Source organism: Mastigoproctus giganteus, chromosome 4 (genome assembly GCF_048544385.1).
Source record: "Mastigoproctus giganteus isolate SK-2022 chromosome 4, ASM4854438v1, whole genome shotgun sequence".
In the NCBI taxonomy this organism is placed as follows: Eukaryota; Metazoa; Arthropoda; class Arachnida; order Uropygi; family Thelyphonidae; genus Mastigoproctus; species Mastigoproctus giganteus.
In genome coordinates, this window is record NC_143578.1 from 32,145,065 (window position 1) to 32,163,194 (window position 18,130).

An 18,130-nucleotide genomic window follows, 5' to 3' on the forward strand; every position below is an offset into this window, starting at 1 on the left:
ATGTGGGGACTTTACAACATCAAAATTTACAACATCAAAGAAAATTCCAATTCTATTACAGAATTTGTGTCGATTATGGATAGTGAAGGAGGATCTAGCAAGAAAAAGACAATGCTGAAACCTGAAAATGCTGCTTTATAGAGTGCACTCACTATTTATTATTATTATTATTTTTTTTTCTTCAAAGCGAAATTTAGCTCCTAAAAACCAAATAACAAACAAACCTTCTCTTCTTCCTCTATTAACTTCTCCACATCTTTCGCATCAACCTCCAACTGAAGTAGCTCTGCAACCTTTATAATCTTATCTGTAACCTCTTCATATGATTCGTCTTTTTCAAATCCTTCGAAGCCTTTTGCATGTCGTGGGCATATTTTCCTCCACCCACCATTTAAACAACTTTTAGTAATTTCTGCCCAGGCCTTATTAATGTTAAGATGGCGTGGTAAATATTGTAAGATTTCCAAAAGTCTCTTAATGTAAAATTTTTCTCATCGTCTGCTGCAGACAATGCCTGAGCAAATGTTGTGCGTAAATAGTAAGCTTTTAAATTCAAAATAACACCCTGATCCATAGGTTTGATGAGTGAAGTCATGTTTGGCAGTAGAAATATGACTCTCACATTCGAATTGAAATCATCTAGATGCATAGGATGTCCAGGAGCATTATATAATAGAAGCAAAATCTTGAAAGGAACGTTGTTGTCTTTACAATATTTTTCAACCTCGGGAATGAAGCAGCATTTAAACCAATCCAGGCTCTCTGGTTCGATCGGAAATGCGCAGGTGGGGTGGCTTTATTGATGCCCTTAAATGCGCGTGGATTTCCAGAATGGTACACAAGCAGAGGTTTTAATTTGTTGTCTCCCGCTCATTAGCCCCAAGCAAGAGCGTGGCCCTATTTTTGACGCCTTGAAACCCGGCATTGTCTTTTCCTCTTTGGCAATGTATGTTTGATCCGGCATTTTTTCCCAATACAGAGCAGTCTCGTTAACGTTAAAAATTTGCTGCGTTGAATAGCCGCCTTCATCAATAATTTTTTCCTACACATCGGAAATTTTTTCTGATGTGTACAAAATTTTTTCCGATGTGTAGGAAAATTTCACAAAATTTCTTTGCAGCTGCAGAATTGGCACTGGCAACTTCACTGCATACTTTATGTTGTGGAAACCAGTGAGATGCTTGAACCTATTAAACCACCCGTTGCTTGCCACGAACTTGGGTTGAGGTTCGCAGTATAATCCTTAATATCCTTAATATCTTTATAAATATAGGGTTGTTAAAATTAAAGTATCCCTATGTAGAGGGCTCTGGAAGAGTTCTGAGGCTCGTACTGAAGAGAAATTTTGACAACGGGTACAATAAAGAATGTGCTCGCCATTTATTGGGAAAAAAAAATTAGTTACAAAATTTGTCACTGTATATGTGCTGTGTTACTGTATGGCGCATAACTATCTTAGTTACGATTATGCAAATAACTTACATTATTTGCATAATCGTGAGTTATTGACACAGTGCCAATACTCAGCTGTACTGTACTGTATAAAAAAGCAAAGCAGTCTCTTCAGAATCATACAGTAGATGTTTGCTTGCACTACAGCAGCAATGCCAAAAATGTTGCAGGAAAAGGCTATTAGTGAAGCTGTACTATCAGAACAGTAACAATGCAGCTATCAGAGAATTCCAGCGTCAGAAGTGCATAAGGTGTGGACCTATGACTGTTTGTGCTGTCCTCAAAATGATTGTGAAATTTGAAGTGACAGGACATCTTGGTTTTCAACCAGGTAGAGGTCGAAAACGAGTGGACTCCTCTTGTGTTGAAGATGTGGCTATGGCTGTCGTGGATTTATCAAGTCAATCTCCATGTGGTAGCAAAAGTGTTTCTCGTGAAGTGGACATGCCCTATTCCACTGTAAGGCTAGTAATGCTTTAGGTGTTGTGGTACTATCCTTACAAGATGCACATGCTACAGCAGCTAAAGCATGGTGATGCAGATATTCGTTTCACATACGTACTTTAGTTTCTTGTGCGAGTGACAGTGGATATCACTTGGCCAGAGAACATCCTTTGGAGTGATGAAGCCCACTTCTGCTTAAATGGACAAGTGAATATGCACAACTGTCACATTTGGGCAACAGAAACTCTCGAGTTATCCAAGAGGTCCCGTTGCATTCTCCAAAAGTGAGTGTGGTGTGGATTTACAGCAACATTCATGATTGGGCCATATTTTTTTGAACAGGTAACACCGACTGGACCCCACACCTGTTCTGTCCTGGACAGCGATATTATGAAATGTTGGCAAATTTTGCAATACCAGAGCTGCAACAATGTGGGTGCCTTCAGGATACCATATTCATGCAAGATGGTGCGCAACCCCACATCCACCATTGTGTCCAAAGATTGCTAAGGCAACACTTTACAGAAGAACGGGTCATCAGCCGTTGTTTCCAAACATCTTCGCCACCCCAACCTCCGGACCTCACCTCATTTGACTTCTGGTTGTGGTGTTTTTTGAAGAACCAGGTGTATCAGAAAGGATGTCAAACTCTGGCAGATCTGAAGGACAGCATTAGACTTCAGTGCTTGCTATTCCAGTTGATATGTTATGTTCTGCTGTAGAAAATGCTGTTCTTTGAATGGAAACCTGTTGACCAAGATAGAGGACACGTTGAAGAATAGTAGCGCTGTTCAAGTGATTTGTATTGCCACAGTGCCATATAGTGACAAATTTTGTAACTATTTTTTTTTCTTCCAATAACTAATTAAAATTTTTTTTTTTCCAGGGGTCTTAACGACAGTAAAGACAGTATGTTACTCTAACTGGATCTAGATAAGTTGGGCAAATGGGTTGAAAAGTGGCAGCTGAAGAGTGACATTGATAAATGCAAAATACTGCATATGGGTAGCGAAGAGAAATGTACCAACTGTGTGGTACTGCACTCAGGGAAGTGGAAAATGAAAAAGACCTGGGGGTAATTGTGCTGTCAAATATGAAGTTTGCTGAGTAGTGCAGAGAGGCTGCTGGGGCAGATCATGGAGTCTTGTCAATGATATATAGGAATTTTGCTAGCAGGTACAGGAAGGTGAAGTCACCTCCGTAACCAGGTGGGAAGGAGCAGCAGTGCGTAGCACACGCTTCTTGATTAGACCGGGGTTCGAGCCCGTCACCACCAAATACGGAGGATGCGGAAAGGTCAGGGAATAACCACCGCATATCCTGGAGCAATATGGCCTTAGTTGCTATGCTCCCAAATAACAAGAACAAAGAGTCTTGCGTCCAACTAAAGGCCAAACAGGAAGGTGATTATCCCGTTATACAAGGCAATGATCAGGCCACACCTACAGGTCTGGAGGCCTCATTTTAGGAAGGATGTAGAGTTGCTATAATGAGTACTAAGAAGGGCAACAAGATTGGTGATGGGAGCAAAGGGGTGCTCTTACCAATAAAGGCTTAAGTTCTGCAAATTGCAGCGCCTGGAGAGTAGGTACCTGATTGAGGTGTATAAGGCCTTGAATGGGTTGAGCAAGCTGAATGCTGATGGTATTCTTCCTCTTGCTCAGATTAAGAACCTGAACCACAGATTCAAATTGAAGAAAGACGGTTGTAGAATACGTGCGGAAATTTGCCTTTCGCCAGTGGGTAGTTAATTGGTGGAACAGACTTCCATCTTTTGCTGTTGAAGTTGATAGCCTAAATAAATTTAAGGCTGAGCTGGACAGGCATTTGGAACGAATAGAGGGATGAAATGGGAGGGTTTTTTTTTTTTTTTTTGGCTGACACTGCATAAGCTTGCTTTCTTGCATCGTATACCTGAACTAATGTTAATGAATGGCGATGCATTCTTTATTGTACCTGTTGTCCAAATTTCTCTTCAGTACAAGCCTTAGAACTCGCTCCAGAGTCCTCTACAGGAAGTAGAAGTGCACAACTTCGTCCCTGGTTGTCATTGAAGAATTAATTAAAAACTTTAAAATGTGAAACCAGAGAATTTTAAAGTTTTTAAATTAATTCTTCAATGACAACCATGGACAAAGTTGTGCACTTCTACTTCCTTGAGCATATTTTAATTCCATTTTTAATTCCGTATCCTTACTAATAACTTTTTTAAATTCTAATTATTTAAAACTGCTTAAACCTCAAAATTATTCTTCCATCCTACTTCATGTAACAACAGCAGTTTATCTAAGGTGAGTACTGTTTATTAAGCTTTGCTATTCGAACTTGAGTCCAATTTCTTAATGTACCAATATGCGGTACATTAAGAAATTCTATAACTTATCTAAAGAAATAAATAGCTTAGTTATATAGCTAAAATTTCAACTTCCGCAGTCTTGGAAAGAATGGCCAAAAAATTAATGTGTTATTGGGTTCACATTACAATCTTTTCACGATTCCTCCATTTATTCCTGTGGGATGCAAAATACGTTTCCACTGGCCGGCAAAAACTTATGTAAATTCGAATTTCCGTAAGTAGAGTATTGCGTAATTCAGGGAGTTCCTGAAGTTCACAGGCAATTCTCTCTTTACAAGTTTCTGGGTTTACAAGTTTTTTTTTTTTTTTTTTTTTTTTCAAAGTATCAAGTATCAACAAAATCAAAAATATGAACATCAATTGCAAAAAAATGAATCTTAAACAATCATAAATACCGCATTTCGAACCATGCGCATAGCTATACAATACAGTGTACCCAGCCTTACGATATTAATCCGTTCCAGAGACACCATTGTGTTGTGAAAATATCGTAATGTGAACCCAATAACATATTGTTTGTTTGATAAATCGTTCCACGAACTCAGAAGTTGAAATTTTCACTGTATAACTCTCTAAAAGGTTGTTTTTATAGTGCAAATTGTATTAGTTACCAATTCAAATCATTAAATGCACTACACTTTCATCATTATCATATGTTCTGTTATACGAACCAATTTTTGAATGCCTTTGTGATATTTTTCTAAAACACATTTCTGGAGGTCACGACCATAAAACAATAAAAACAATTTGCACTTTCCGATGTATTGGGCTTTTCTGTTACTGCAAGCAATTATAAACAGGTAGTAAACTGGATGTTATTGCATTTGCGGAAATACCGATAGCTGGAATTGTGTGTTTTTTTGCGTTATTATGGTGAAATGTGTTTCCCGTTTACTGAAATCTTCAATCATATAAAAAACAAATAAATTTTCAGAATCTTCTCTTCATTCCTTTTTTTTTTTTTTTTTTTTTTTTAGCTTCGTAAGCTTGTTACTCCATGCAAATCGTGTTAGTTTGCCAGTGGGTAGTTGATTGGTGGAACAGACTTCCATCTTTTGTTGTGGAAGTTGATAGCCTAAATAAATTTAAGGCTGAGCTGGACAGTTATTTGGAATGAACAGAGGAGTGTGGGTTTTTTTTTTTTGGAGTGGGGTTTTTTTTTTTTTTTTTTTTGCTGATGCATAAGCTTGCTTTCTTGCATCATATGCCTCTACTAATGCTAATGCTAGTTGCAATTTGTGCATTCTGTTAAAAAATGCTTATGCATGCTATTGAAATTTATAAAGAAAAGAGAAGATTATCTTGGAAATAAATGCCTCTTGAAGCATTTCTGAAGAAGACAACTCCTTGTGCAACAAACCAACGAGTGCCGAGCCAATAATGAGTGATCAACGAGTGTGCATTTAGTTGATATTGAAGAATAACCATTCTTTAAAATTTGTAAGTCATAAATAATTTCTTTATTATTATAATTTGCTTGATTTTGCAGACTGTTTTAATTCTTTGGATAAATCACTCATTGTTTAAACAAACTAATTAGCTAACTAATTTCATTGTTGAGAATGTAACCTCTGTTTTTAACATTATGTCTGTGGGATTTAATTCCCTTTTAAGAGCGCACGCCAGAAACAAATTAACTCAAAGTCAAGAACTACCTGTATTTGGATTTTAGCAAGGCATTTGACCCATTCCCTCATGACAGGCTACTGTATAAGTTGGAAATGTTGGGATTACTGGAAAGATTTTATTTGTAAAATAATAAGGGAAGTTTACCTCAATATAATATGTAGAACTGTATGATACTCCCCAGCAATTAAACCGAAACCAAAATCAATTGTGTTCAATTGATTTTTAATTATTTTTTACTGTAATGTTAGATTTTCGATTTTTTTCGTTTTAATTGCTGGAGATTATCATACAGAAGTGTTCTATGTATTATGTTGAGGTAAACTTCTCTTATTATTTTACAAATATTGATATCAACGTAGAACGTATTGAGCATTGCAGCTCTGGTTCATACTATGGAAAGATTTTAATATGGATTTTGGATGGCTGCAGGGCAGAAGGCAGAGGATTGTGATTAATCAGTTTTGTTTAGATTAGTGCAGTGTTTCTCAACCTGTGTGCCACAAGTATGCTTCAAGAATGCTACAGAAAAATGCAAATTAAAAAAATATTAATAAATCCAAGTTATATAATAAAAATTAATTCATACAAAAAATTTGTTTATTTATGTTGTGGCGATCCAAGTGCCTTCCGGCAAGCAATGTGACTTCACGTTTTGATTACTAGTACTAGATCTGTTCACCTATACTACACAAATAAGTTTATTATTAAATATACCCAACAGAAATAACTTCCCATTTGTGAATATACGAGTATAGTAGAGATTGTAGTGTGCCTCAAAATTTTAGCATCTTTAAAAATGTGCTGCAGCAACGAAAAGGTTGAGAAACACTGGATTAGTATTACGTCAGAAGTAGGGTCCCAAAAGGATCAGTTCTTGGACCACTGTTGTTTTTGGTTTTCATAAACAGTATTGACGAAGGGTTAAATGGTGTGATGTCAAATTTTGCAGATGTTATAAAGATTGAGAGTATCATTAATGATTACTGCCAAGCAGCGCTCCTTCAGGATAACTTGAACAGGCTTCAAGAATGGTCAGAAAATTGGCAGCTATGTTTTAATGCAGCAAAATGCAAGGGCCTACACTTGGAGAATAGCAACCCCAAAATAACTTACACTTTGTGGGGTTGAATTAAAAAAAAGTAGAAGAAAGGATTCTGGCAGTTATGATACGCTCAGGTGTGAAGTTTTTTGATTAGTATAAATGAGTGGCCAAGAAAGCTCATGGTGTCATATAATTTATTTATTGAACAATATCCTGTAGAAATAGGGAGGTCATAATCCCACTGTATTAGGTAATTGTAAGACTGCATTTGGAATACTCTGTCCAAGTATGGAAACTTAATCCGGAAAAGAGCATTGAGCTTCTTGAAAGGGTCCAAAGATGGGTAGCTCTCACAGTGAGATCAGCAAAAGGCTGCCATACGAGGAAAGAGACTTTGATTATGTGATTTACAGAGCTTGGGACCAAGCACCTTAGAGGAGACTTGTTTGAAGTTTGACTCTGAGAGGAGGTTAGTAAAATGAAAGAAGCTAGAGTTTTTCACTGTTATAAAGAATTCCAGAACTAGGAGCCATAAATGCAAATTACAGGAGAAGAGATTTAGACTTGATTATAGGAAATTTTGTTTTAGCCAGTGAGTTGTTGATCGCCAGAACAAGTTGCCTCTGGAGGTAGTTGAGACTGACAGTTTGAAGAAATTCATAGCTTAACTGGATAGTCAGCTAGGTGAGGAATGAAGTGTATAATTAGTATTTTCTTATTTACTCTTTTTTTTTTTTTTTTTTTTTCTAATGTCAAAATTATCACAACTTTTAAAATAATATTTGCAACCAATTGTTATAAAGACATATTAATTATCTCAAAAAGGGCCCATAACCTTGTGTTTCAGTTTCCTTTAGAAATGGAAATGATTGTCTTTAAATATTCCAAGTTTTGAAAGGAAAAATGTATTTCTTTATTCTCAGAGAAGAGAAATATTAACATGGCTTTCATGAATTCATTGCACATTTTTCAGATAAATTTTCTTATGTGTGGAAAGTTTTTAAGCAACAATGTCTTACATAATAATGTTCTTATATGAATTTCTGATATCACTGACAAAAAGAAATGTGTATTTATATTTGGAACAAATATTGTCATGTTCTCTGTTGCATGGCTAGTCCATTACAGCCAGAACTCAACCATTTCTCTATCTCTTCATATCTCTAGATCTCTCCTTCATTTCAGTGCTCATCAATTTCTACCAAATTATCCAACATTATCAGTTTTCTTCTTCCTCCCAGTCTCTTGTTTATAACTTTCCCTTCAATTACCTTCAAGCTCCTTTCTATAGTTATATTTAATTTCTTCCTTTCTAATCATATACATCTGGTGAGTATGGGCTTGGCACACCCAGGGTCCTTAGGCTGGATATCATCATTCTTCTCTTTCTTGGTGATGATCCCCTTCTACTTCTGTCTCTCTCTCTCTCAGGGTAATTCAGAATTTTTTTTTTTTTTTTTTTGGCTGGTGCAGCAAAAGCCTCAGGCTTCCTTGCATCATATGGCTAATAATAATGAAATAAAATAATAAAAATAATATCTGTCTTCATTTCAGCCTCTTCCACATCTTAAAAGCTACAGTCTATAGAACAACACAATATACATTCGGACTTCCATATAACGAAATCAATTGTTTACTTTAAAAAATTCGTTATATAGAAATATTGTACTTCAACTCAGAAATACAGTAAAATATGGGAAATAAATCAGAAATAAGTGGGAATGAATAAATTTTCTAATGTTTTAAAACAATTAATTTATTAATACACACATAATGTGTGTATTAATTATTTATTAATAAATTAATAAATAATTAATACAGTAATGACTACTTACATGATGCACACAATATATTAGTACACTTTTAAGAATTATGTCGTGAAATATTTGGTTATTTTTTGTTGTACACTGGATTTTACTGTACATTGTTCATAAAAATGTTCGCATTTGTTTATGCACTCAAATATATTTTCTGGCATTAATGTTGCCTTCGTTGCCCTCATTTTCATCCATCTCATCTCATCAGTATTGTCATTAGTTCTTTGAATACTCTCCAAAATGTTGGAGTCACTCAGATGTTTAGTCGCTACTATGACATCATTATCAATTCCTAAAAATTCTTCAAGAACAGTTTATGCACTGATCAAACTTCTCGCTTGGAGTTTGTCCCAAGGTTGCTCAATGTCTTGTAGCAGTTCATCCTTCTCATCGCTGTTAATTGACGTTTTAGCAAAACCTGCTTTTACGAAACAATTCTTAATCGTTGTTTCCAGCACATCTTGACTCCACACTTTTGTCAACTCTGATATGCACATCCGAAAATCTATAACAGAATCTATAGGTTGGTTGGTTTCTGTTCTGAGTATAATTTTTTTTCAGTATGTGCCTTCGGTAGTGCCAATGGACCAAGGCATTATCATTTTGATAATGCCTTGATCCATTGGTTGCAGTTAATTCAAATTATTCAGAAGGAAGAAAACAAGCTTCACACTTGTAAGTTTTGAAATTACCAAGTGAAGATGGGCAGGGCAGTTGTCGGCAATCAGAGCGATTTTTCTGTTTTCTTTCGTCATCTTTCTATTGAAATTTAAAATCCACTGTTCAAAAATTTCACTTTAAATCCAAGCTTTTTTGTTGTAGTTGTAGTCCAACTCTAACGACTTTACTCCTTTGAAACATCAAGGTTGTTTACTTTTGCCTATTACTAAAAGCTTCCGTTTTTTATTACCAGCCATATTTGCACCAACCAAGACTGTAATTCTTTCCTTACTATCTTTACCACATAAAATAGACCTGTTTCGTCAATGTTGAATATGTCTTTGCGCTCGTAGTCCTCCATAATTTTTTTCAAAACTGTTTCTCTCCAGTGGGTACAGTCTTCTTCAATTACAACTTTCACCAGAAACAACTTTTTCAAGTAAGCCATGGCGCTTTTTAAATTTTTCCAGCCAACCAGAACTGGCTTGGAAAGTTTTTATGCCCCAGAAAAGATGCGTACTCCGTAGCCTTTTCTTTTATTAATGGCCCTGATATTGGCATGTTTTGGTCTCGAATCAACTTCTCCCACTTAAAAACTGCTTCATCCCCATGTTCATACAGGCATAATTTCACACACTTCCGACTGGGTCCCATTTCCTCAAACAGTTTGAGAATCGAAACACAGTTTTTCAGAATGAGTGACACACTACTGAATTTTAAACCGATTTCTTTTTTTTTTTAATACCCCGATCTACACTATTAAGCACTTCCACTTTTTCCACTACACTCAAGGATTTCCTCTTAGACATTGTAAGGTTACTTGCACAGCAGCTAAAACAAAACTGATTTACAGACCACTTGTACCTACCATACAGAGATAGGTAAAATTTAGTGAAGGTGTGGATGACTCATTTCTGTGAAACAACAGGTGAATTTCTGGGATAAAGGAAAATCACTTATAATTCTCTAATAGAGTGCTTGAAATAGAAAACAGGTTGACCAGAGCCATTGTCCATGTCAGGAATATTCCTTAATCTTTGCCAATAGCAGTTTCCAAGTGCGACTTCTCGCTACAGTAAATGCTTTACGGGCAACACTAAATTTTGGAATGCTGTTAAGAATTAAAGCCTTTAGCTATTAAAAGCTAAAGTGGTTAATTCTTAATCCTTTTAGCTCTTAATTCGTGCTTTCTACAGTGTCAGCTCTATTGCCAGAGGTGCGAACAGTGTGTACCCAGGTTTCTCGAAATTAGTTTGTTGTATGGAAATTTTCTTCGTTATACGGAAACTATTTTCAATGTAATGACCAAGGAGAAATCAAAAAAGTTCGCTATATGGAAGTTCATTAAAGAGAGGTCCAACTGTAGTTAGTTTGGAAAAGAAATATAAGGAATGCTAGTGATATTGATTTTAATACTATTTTGTTAATGTATTTCACCAAAAGAATTGCTTTATTTCAGGCTAAACTTCTCTGGGAAAAGTATTATCCTATAGAAATAGATCCACACCTATCAATTGATGAAAAGATACCATATATGGTAGACTGGTAAGTTTATTTATTATTTTTTTTTCCATATATTTTTTGGAAGAGTTAGAATGAACAAAATACACTCGGTGTCAGAGTTGTCCCACCCCTAAAAATGTGATGTAACTGTTCAGAATTGTACATGTCAGTATATCCTAATGATATATGCAAATGGTCAAGGAGACTATAAGTTTGAAGTAAATATAAACAAGATAAGAGCCATTGGATTTGTTAATGGAATGTAGCATACATATTATAATTATGTACTTTATTAGTTTAGATGGAAACCTGATCAGAGGCGGATTTAACGGTGGGCATGCACCCTGGGCCCCGACTTCTGAAGGGCCCACGCAAAACTCCAACTTTATATGCAAAACCCCAACAAATTAGTTGAACTAATATGTTCAACTATTAGTTCAAAACTTTGTGATTATTATTATGCTATTATTAATTATATTATACATATATTATATTCAAATTTTATTGGAAATAAAACATTAATGGTACTTAATATTTGTTATTTATTTAAAAAATGATTAACATGTATTTTTATTTTCCCTGTCTCTCTTTTTTTTAAGGGACCCAATATTTTCTTGCACCCGGGGCCTCAACCGACCTTAATCCGCTACTGAACCCGATTATAAAAAATAAGTTTGTCAGAAAGCCTTTTAAGATGCCCAGACCTCATGTAGACCCCAGATTTTTTATAGCTGTATATCTCATTTAAAATAATTGCAGATTCAAATTGAAACTGGGGACTATATTGGTAGCATATAAAAATTTACACTGACATAATTGTAATGATATGTTTTAAATTTAAGGAATTTTTAAATTACTGTGGTAAACTAGTCAGTGACACTGCAAGATTAAGGAATCAGTTAACCTATGCATGGAGGGATATTCCACAAGGAATATCAGCCATTACCAGGCACTTGTTTTTTTTTTTGCTTTTTTTTTTTAATTAGTGCCATGACACATGATGGTTTGTGAAGTTGCCAGATGGAGATCATATTTTGTACACTGGCTTTTTGCATTAAATAAAGATCTTTTGTTCTAATATTTTGATCATTTTTTGCCATTACTATTACTTATTTGGGCCAACTGGGTGGGTAAAGTACCTGCCTGGCAACCCAAAGGTCGTGGGTTCGAATCCCTCCTCAGGCTTGGATCAGAGTAGTGCAAAAACTTTGGGAGGTGCATTATGGCCACAGAAGCCGATGAGCCAACAACTAACAAAAAAAAAAAAAAAAACTTATTTGGATACTAAATCTGAACAGATAAATCAGTCTACAGTTTTTTTTTTAAGGATGAGGCAATTTTTCTTACACTGAGTGTAGTCAATTAAGGTGCAGTTTATTTTCATCTTCAACAGTACATATAATGATGATTTTTAATTCTTGCTTTCTTGATGTTTGCAAGAAAGTGTTCGTATTTATTAAGGTTTACATAGTATAAATAGTAGTTCTAAATGTTTTATTTTGTTTTTATTTCTCTGGGTTTTTGTTTTTTTATTACCAAAGCACACAAGTTTATTTATTTTTATTTATTTATTTATTTTTTTTTTTTAAACAAATATACAGAAGCACACAGTTTCAGGATCTCCAGATGAGAAGGAGTAATTGTACATAGTGTAAATCCAACCATTTAAAAAATAAGCATTGTTGCCTCATAAAGAGAGATTGCTAAATTGAATGTGGCACTTAAATGAGCTGGAGCACCTTAAAGAAAATTCCCAGTTGCAGGAATTTTCTCAAGTTATTCCATTTAACCATCATATAAAGTTTGTGATGAATGAAGAAATGGAAAATATTCTGCCCTCTAACTCTGGTTTCTTGATTTGGCATGTAGTGTGTATCAATGCTTTATGACTCTAGTTCTGAGTGGTGATATATCATTATGGTAACAGCAAAACTTTAAAAAAAAAAAGGTTGATTTGGTATTGTGTATTATGTACCCATACAGAAAATAAAGGGCCATACAATCAGTTTTACTGAAAATAAGGATTAATTGCTATAACAAAGTTATTTACACCTTTTTTTTTTTTTTTTTTAACTGTAGCATAAAATCTCTAAATTTCTAAGTTAATGTCATATTTAACCATGCATCATTTAATATTTACTCATTGGCATCTTGAATAGATTTCATTCATTAGACAGAAAGAATTTTTGTTTTCTATGAAAAAATATTTTCACGCTATGACCAAGTTAATTTTTCTGAGGCAACTCCTCCCCGCCCCACTCTCTTGGAAACTCAGATTTTTCGTTTCACGGAGCAGGCAAAAACTGGCCATAAAATACATGCAATTTACAGACACAGTATATTGATGCTTTGTAGTTGTAGCTGCCTCAGCTTAACCTAAACAACCAAAATGCCTCTCTTTTTCAAAATTGTTGCATTTAGCATCAGCATCCATAGATCATATCTAAAATATAGGATGATTGTCAAGGTTTAATGCTGAACAATTCAAAATTTTTTTTTTTTTTTTTTATATGTATGTAGCTAGCAAAGTGGTATTGGCTTGTCAAATTGGAAGTATTTAAAAGTATTTATCATTATACCTTATAAATATCTATCTTTTTTCCTGTAACCCTTTCATGTACATCATTCATAATTAACTTTTAGAACCTGTTGTTGTTGTTATTGGTTTTTAGGAGCATTAGCAACTAAGGCCGTATTGCTCTGGGATATGCGGTGGTCATTCCCTGACCTTTCCGCATCCTCCGTATTTGGTGTTTAGAACCTGTACAAATTACAAAGATAGTCAGAGTCCATTCTGATATAAGAGTATTATGACTGCAGTCAATACAGAATTATGTTGACTAAAGAAGTGATTTGGTTTTGACTCTTTAGTTTATCCCAAGATAGATTTTTTCTAGTTTTATAATCAGATTTTATGTATTATAAATCATACAAAGAGAGATAAGGTAAGTACATTTACAAAATTAAATTTTTAATTTTGAAGAAAATTTATAAAACCCAGTAATTGCATAATGCATTTAAATATAATTATAATAAATGAAAGCTTGTTCTTAAAGTTAGCAACAATTTTAATTTAACAAGATTTCAATGCAGTTTGACATGAAAATTTCTGTTCACAGATTTCAAAATGGATTTGTTTTTTTGAAATATGGGTTAACTAAAATGAAATGGTTCCAGGATAACAGCTGCAATATTACTCGCATTAAGTAATGCCATTGTTCACCATTAGTTTTTTTGAATAAACAGCACTTAACTTTCTCATCATAAATTAATCCAGTAGAAATAGAGTAGGGACTGAAAAACTGGTCCACTTCTGTCAATTCACTTTGTACGAGATGACTTTATTCCTGTTTCAAATTTAATAAAATGAGAGAGGAAACTGCACCCATATGATGACTCAACAAATGCCATCTGAATGATTTGATCATCTTATTTCAGGAATAAAAAAAAATTCATATGAGTTCATTGCTTGATGACTTAATTCTTTAAAAAAAAATCCCTATTTTTGATAATAGGAAAATATAAAAAAGATTGGATTATGCTTTTGAGGAACTGGGTTAACAAAATCTTTATTTACACTTAAGGGCTATTTGTGGATTGGGCCCTTATAACTGTGACAAAATATGCACAACCTTATTGTTAATTATTGTGTTAATATAGCAGTTATAATCATGTATCAGCTGATACATGATTATAAGTATATCAGGTGATATAAATATCTCTGTTGATGAAGTTGTAAATTTATTTCACCCTAGCAACCATACCAAGTATATCATAAATATTATCACTCCACAAAACTGATAAAAGAGATTTTGTGGAATTGGCTGGAGATTATCATGTTTTTTTTTTTACCACTAGGAAATAATTTTGTTTCAGGGAGATATCAGAAGCTGTTTTTGTTTGTTTTTGGAAAAACGATGAGCCCAAGCTGTCGTATTTCTTTTAAAAGCTAACAATACATTCTGATGAAATGCTTGTTTGATTGCATTAATACAATAAGAAATATTATTAGTCTGTGTGAGGCTTCAAAACTACAATTCTATATTATTATATATAGGGTTGTAGGGAATATTTAATCAGAAATTAAATAAAAACAAGAAGATGCAGTGTATTACTGCATTTGCTGATCACAGGTAACACTTGTCTGGGCAGTGTCTCTGATTTTTTTTAAACGCTAGTGGTTTTGCCTATTGAGGCTATGCATTTTAAAATGTATTAGGAGCTTAGGCTGAACTATGAATAACAGTATTTAAAATAAATAAATAAATAATAAATTTTCTGTTTATACTCCGGGACAGCCAAATGATCAGAGGAGTTCACAAGATAGACAGAATACAAGAAACAGCACCATATTCAGCAGTCACGGGCTTGAACCCCGATCACTCAAGGCACGTGTACTTATGCACCTGCACGCCTGACCACTAGGCTACAGCGGCCTCTCTAAGGTGAACATGTGAATAACAGTATTACAGAACATTCCCTGTGTTTTGTGATCAGCAAGCACAGTAATGCACTTAACATCTGTTTGTATTTATTTAAAATTATATAAATTTCTATTTGTCGTTTTAATCCCTTATCCAGATTCATTAGTTGTGGGTGTTTTTTTTTTTTTTTTTTTTTTGTAAGGCTGACGCATTGTTGTTCGGAGTGGAATGGAAATTTCATTGTGTACAGCACAAAATTTGACCTTAGTCCCTGTACGCTAAAGTCACACTGTGATCTTCAGTAAACTGCAATAGACAGCACTTCCTCCAACAATAGTTATCAAGACATTTGCTGAAAGCATTAAAATTATCTATTGGAAGTGTGACTTTAGTGTTCCACCTGCATGGTTTTTGAGATCTTTATTAAAGAAAAATCGAATGATAAATATTCTCTTATTGTTGGCATTCCCTGTATGGATCAACTTGAGTAAAATTTTTCCACATCAGCAAATATACCATTCATAGAGAGTAGTAACTGATGGAATAAACAGAAACTTGTAGAAGTTATGCTTTCACCCATCATTTATCTTTTATCTCTTGTACATATAAGAAAGTAAAGTTGCATGAAGACTTTTGATGAGCAGTAATTTGTTTTACAATTTTTATATATAAATATTCAGTTTTATAAATTTTTATTGTTTTATAGGTACACTCAGTCGCATAATTTACTAATGCATGGTGGGATTAAAAAATCAGACTTTTCTGAGATGGTTGAATCATCTTCTGCCATGCTCAGGTAAGAATAACCTTAAAAACAGGTAGTAACATTTTAGCTTGAATAATTAATTCCAGGTTGGATTGAAAAGTGAACATTCTTGAAATTATTGGAATTAGCAAAAATTACTCTTTGTATTTAGTTTTTCAACAAAACTTCATTTATATGATTTGGGTCATGCTTGAACCTATTCTATTAGAAATGATTACAGTTTGAAAGAAAGGGAGCATAGTATACTGTGTCACATTCATCAGACAAACACCAAGATAATATATCCTCTGAAGGCTGTATCAGTTCATACTATTTCATGATAACAATGGTATGGTTTTAATATTAATATAAGTTAATTTTAGAACCTATCCACTAAGAAGACTTTAGTGGTTCATCAAATTTTTGCATTTCTGATTAGCATAACAAAATTGGAAGAACAAGTTTCTTCTTCTCTGCCATCAACTGTCAATCAGTTTGGCCCTGGAGAAATTGTTTTCAGGTTCAAGGGATAGAATTTTTCTCAACATGTGCTGTATTTGTTAACAGGAGAGACTATTTTTACAGGGATGGGATACACTTAAATAGAAAGGGTGCAAGAATATTTGCTGATGCTATCAATTCATCATTAGGTTTTTCAGAAAAGTGATAGTTTGGGGATGGGGAATAAATGGACTAATAGTTTAACAGCAGCCACAAGCAGAGGTGAAATTGATCCGTGCACTGCTTCATTTTAGACATTCACCAACCTGGAGAGCAAAATGTGTGGGAGTGCAAGCCTTGTGGAGTTCCTCATGGAACAAGCAACTATATGGGCTGTTAGGGTTACTAAGAGCAAAAATAGGCACCCATATACTTGCATTGTATGCTAATGCCAGGCACATTGTATGCTAATCCCAAAGTGTTGGTAGTGTACCCCCCATCAGGGGAACACTTTGGTTTTGGGCAGGGTATAGACAGGACAGGAGAGGGAAAAGTTATGTACTTGGTCAGCACATAGGATCTACGGGGATACACCAAGCTGACATGGGCTGCCAAGTATTCTGTAATTCTAATGTAGAATTATGGAATAATCACAGAAGCCATGAATGCATATCCACTGTGTTGCCACTTTACTAGGTACACCCCTGCTGTGCACACAAATGGCTTGTCCCACAACGCTGAAAGTCACATGACCACAGTTGTGGATATAAATGCAGCAGAACGACCTTTCTAGTATCAGTTAAGCTTACAAACCGTAGCAAGAATGGGGAAAAGGAGTGATCTAACAGACTTTGAACGTGGCATGGTAGTAGATGCAAGATGTTCTGGACAAAGCATCTCTGAAACGGCAGTTCTCCTGAACTTTTCACGCACCACAGTTTGAAGGGTGTATCGAGGATGGTGCAATGAACAGAAAAAATCCTCTCAATGGCACTCCTGTGGAAGAAAATCGCTTGTTGATGAGAGAGGTCAGAGGAGGATGGCTTAGAATTGTAGCAAACAGATGGGCCACAATGTCGCACATCACGTCAGAATACAACCTTGGTGCGCAGAACAAAATATCACAACAGACCATAGTTGCACTTTGTCGCGAATGGGCTACAACAGCAGACGGCCACATCGCGTACCTTTGTTATCAATGAAGAACAATAGAGCATGCCTCCTGTGGGCACAGCAACACCAGCACTGGACTATCGGAAATTGGAAAGCAGTTGCTTGGTCTGACGAGTCAAAGTTCCTGGTGCATAAGGTTGATGGAAGGCTCAGAATTTGGCGAAAACAACATGAATCCATAGATCTCATGTTTGACCACTACTGTGCAAGTTGGTGGGGGCAGTGTTATGGTGTGGTGAATGTTTTCTTGGCACACGTTGGGTCCATTGATACCCATAGATTCACGTCTGAATGCCACATCGTACCTAAATATCATTGCTGACCAAGTGCATCTGTTCATGTTGACAGTTTATCCTCAGTCAGATGGTTACTTCCAGCAGGATAATGCGCTGGTGCACAAAGCCTGAATCACTATGGAATGGTTCTAGGAACATTACAATGACT

The 18,130-nt window shown here is 35.1% G+C and overlaps 1 protein-coding gene across 1 annotated transcript in view; it reads left to right on the forward strand.

Annotated features, from left to right (window-relative positions):
* The window catches only part of LOC150086579 (cytosolic 5'-nucleotidase 3-like), a 55,694-nt gene that overhangs the window by 20,626 nt on the left and 16,938 nt on the right, over positions 1-18,130 (forward strand). Inside the window, exons 5-6 of the mRNA XM_090371466.1 lie at positions 10,860-10,945; positions 16,034-16,123. Of these exons, the coding sequence (XP_090227592.1) occupies positions 10,860-10,945; positions 16,034-16,123 (176 nt within the window). The remainder of the gene's footprint in view (positions 1-10,859; positions 10,946-16,033; positions 16,124-18,130) is intronic.